Source organism: Coregonus lavaretus (assembly GCF_964263955.1).
Source record: "Coregonus lavaretus genome assembly, contig: HAP1_SCAFFOLD_2587, whole genome shotgun sequence".
Lineage (NCBI taxonomy): Eukaryota > Metazoa > Chordata > Actinopteri > Salmoniformes > Salmonidae > Coregonus > Coregonus lavaretus.
Window position 1 is genome coordinate 65001 of NW_028157476.1, and position 2500 is coordinate 67500.

At 41.8% G+C, this 2500-nt stretch overlaps 1 protein-coding gene across 1 annotated transcript in view; it reads right to left on the minus strand.

Annotated features, from left to right (window-relative positions):
* LOC311125402 (unconventional myosin-XV-like) overlaps positions 1-2500 on the minus strand; it is a gene marked incomplete at both ends in the record, with an annotated part of 31739 nt that overhangs the window by 21732 nt on the left and 7507 nt on the right. Inside the window, one exon of the mRNA XM_084199446.1 lies at positions 1480-1610. Within this exon, the coding sequence (XP_084055572.1) occupies positions 1480-1610 (131 nt within the window). The remainder of the gene's footprint in view (positions 1-1479; positions 1611-2500) is intronic.

Here is a 2500-nt window from a genome sequence, read left to right on the forward strand (position 1 = left end):
TAGGGCTATAGTTATAGGGCTATAGTTATAGGTAGGGCTATAGTTATAGGTAGGGCTATAGTTATAGGTAGGGCTATAGTTATAGGGCTATAGTTATAGGGCTATATTTATAGGTAGGGCTATAGTTATAGGTAGGGCTATAGTTATAGGGCTATAGTTATAGGTAGGGCTATAGTTATAGGTAGGGCTATAGTTATAGGTAGGGCTATAGTTATAGGGCTATAGTTATAGGGCTATAGTTATAGGTAGGGCTATAGTTATAGGTAGGGCTATAGTTATAGGGCTATAGTTATAGGGCTATAGTTATAGGTAGGGCTATAGTTATAGGGCTATAGTTATAGGTAGGGCTATAGTTATAGGTAGGGCTATAGTTATAGGTAGGGCTATAGTTATAGGTAGGGCTATAGTTATAGGGCTATAGTTATAGGTAGGGCTATAGTTATAGGGCTATAGTTATAGGTAGGGCTATAGTTATAGGGCTATAGTTATAGGTAGGGCTATAGTTATAGGTAGGGCTATAGTTATAGGTAGGGTTATAGTTATAGGTAGGGTTATAGATATAGGTAGGGCTATAGTTATAGGTAGGGCTATAGTTATAGGTAGGGCTATAGTTATAGGGGCTATAGTTATAGGTAGGGCTATAGTTATAGGTAGGGTTATAGATATAGGTAGGGCTATAGTTATAGGTAGGGCTATAGTTATAGGTAGGGCTATAGTTATAGGGCTATAGTTATAGGGCTATAGTTATAGGTAGGGCTATAGTTATAGGTAGGGTTATAGATATAGGTAGGGCTATAGTTATAGGTAGGGCTATAGTTATAGGTAGGGCTATAGTTATAGGGCTATAGTTATAGGTAGGGCTATAGTTATAGGTAGGGTTATAGATATAGGTAGGGCTATAGTTATAGGTAGGGCTATAGTTATAGGTAGGGCTATAGTTATAGGTAGGGCTATAGTTATAGGGCTATAGTTATAGGTAGGGCTATAGTTATAGGTAGGGTTATAGATATAGGTAGGGTTATAGATATAGGTAGGGCTATAGTTATAGGTAGGGCTATAGTTATAGGTAGGGCTATAGTTATAGGGCTATAGTTATAGGTAGGGCTATAGTTATAGGTAGGGCTATAGTTATAGGTAGGGCTATAGTTATAGGGCTATAGTTATAGGTAGGGCTATAGTTATAGGTAGGGCTATAGTTATAGGGCTATAGTTATAGGTAGGGCTATAGTTATAGGTAGGGCTATAGTTATAGGTAGGGCTATAGTTATAGGTAGGGCTATAGTTATAGGTAGGGCTATAGTTATAGGGCTATAGTTATAGGTAGGGCTATAGTTATAGGTAGGGCTATAGTTATAGGGCTATAGTTATAGGTAGGGCTATAGTTATAGGTAGGGCTATAGTTATAGGGCTATAGTTATAGGTAGGGCTATAGTTATAGGTAGGGCTATAGTTATAGGGTTATAGTTATAGGTAGGGTACCTTGGTAGTGCACTCCGGGTCTAGAGCAGGTGTCCAGTAGGAACTTTAAAAGGAAGGGCTTCAGGACCTCAGAACAGCGATGGAACGCAGTCAGGATGTAGAGGAGCCTCCAGCCTCTCTGACAACTGTCCCTAGAGGTTAGAGGTTAGGGGTTAGAGATCAGATATACACTAACCCTAACCCTATAACAGTCAGGATGTAGAGGAGCCTCCAGCCTCTCTGACAACTGTCCCTAGAGGTTAGAGGTTAGAGGTTAGAGATCAGATATACACTAACCCTAACCCTATAACAGGATGTAGAGGAGCCTCCAGCCTCTCTGACAACTGTCCCTAGAGGTTAGAGGTTAAGGGGTTAGAGATCAGATATACACTAACCCTAACCCTATAACAGGATGTAGAGGAGCCTCCAGCCTCTCTGACAACTGTCCCTAGAGGTTAGAGGTTAGAGGTTAGAGATCAGATATACACTAACCCTAACCCTATAACAGTCAGGATGTAGAGGAGCCTCCAGCCTCTCTGACAACTGTCCCTAGAGGTTAGAGGTTAGGGGTTAGAGATCAGATATACACTAACCCTAACCCTATAACAGGATGTAGAGGAGCCTCCAGCCTCTCTGATAACTGTCCCTAGAGGTTAGAGGTTAAGGGTTAGAGATCAGATATACACTAACCCTAACCCTATAACAGGATGTAGAGGAGCCTCCAGCCTCTCTGGCAACTGTCCCTAGAGGTTAGAGGTCAAGGGGTTAGAGATCAGATATACACTAACCCTAACCCTATAACAGGATGTAGAGGAGCCTCCAGCCTCTCTGACAACTGTCCCTAGAGGTTAGAGGTTAGAGGTTAGAGATCAGATATACACTAACCCTAACCCTATAACAGTCAGGATGTAGAGGAGCCTCCAGCCTCTCTGGCAACTGTCCCTAGAGGTTAGAGGTTAGAGGTTAGAGATCAGATATACACTAACCCTAACCCTATAACAGTCAGGATGTAGAGGAGCCTCCAGCCTCTCTGACAACTGTC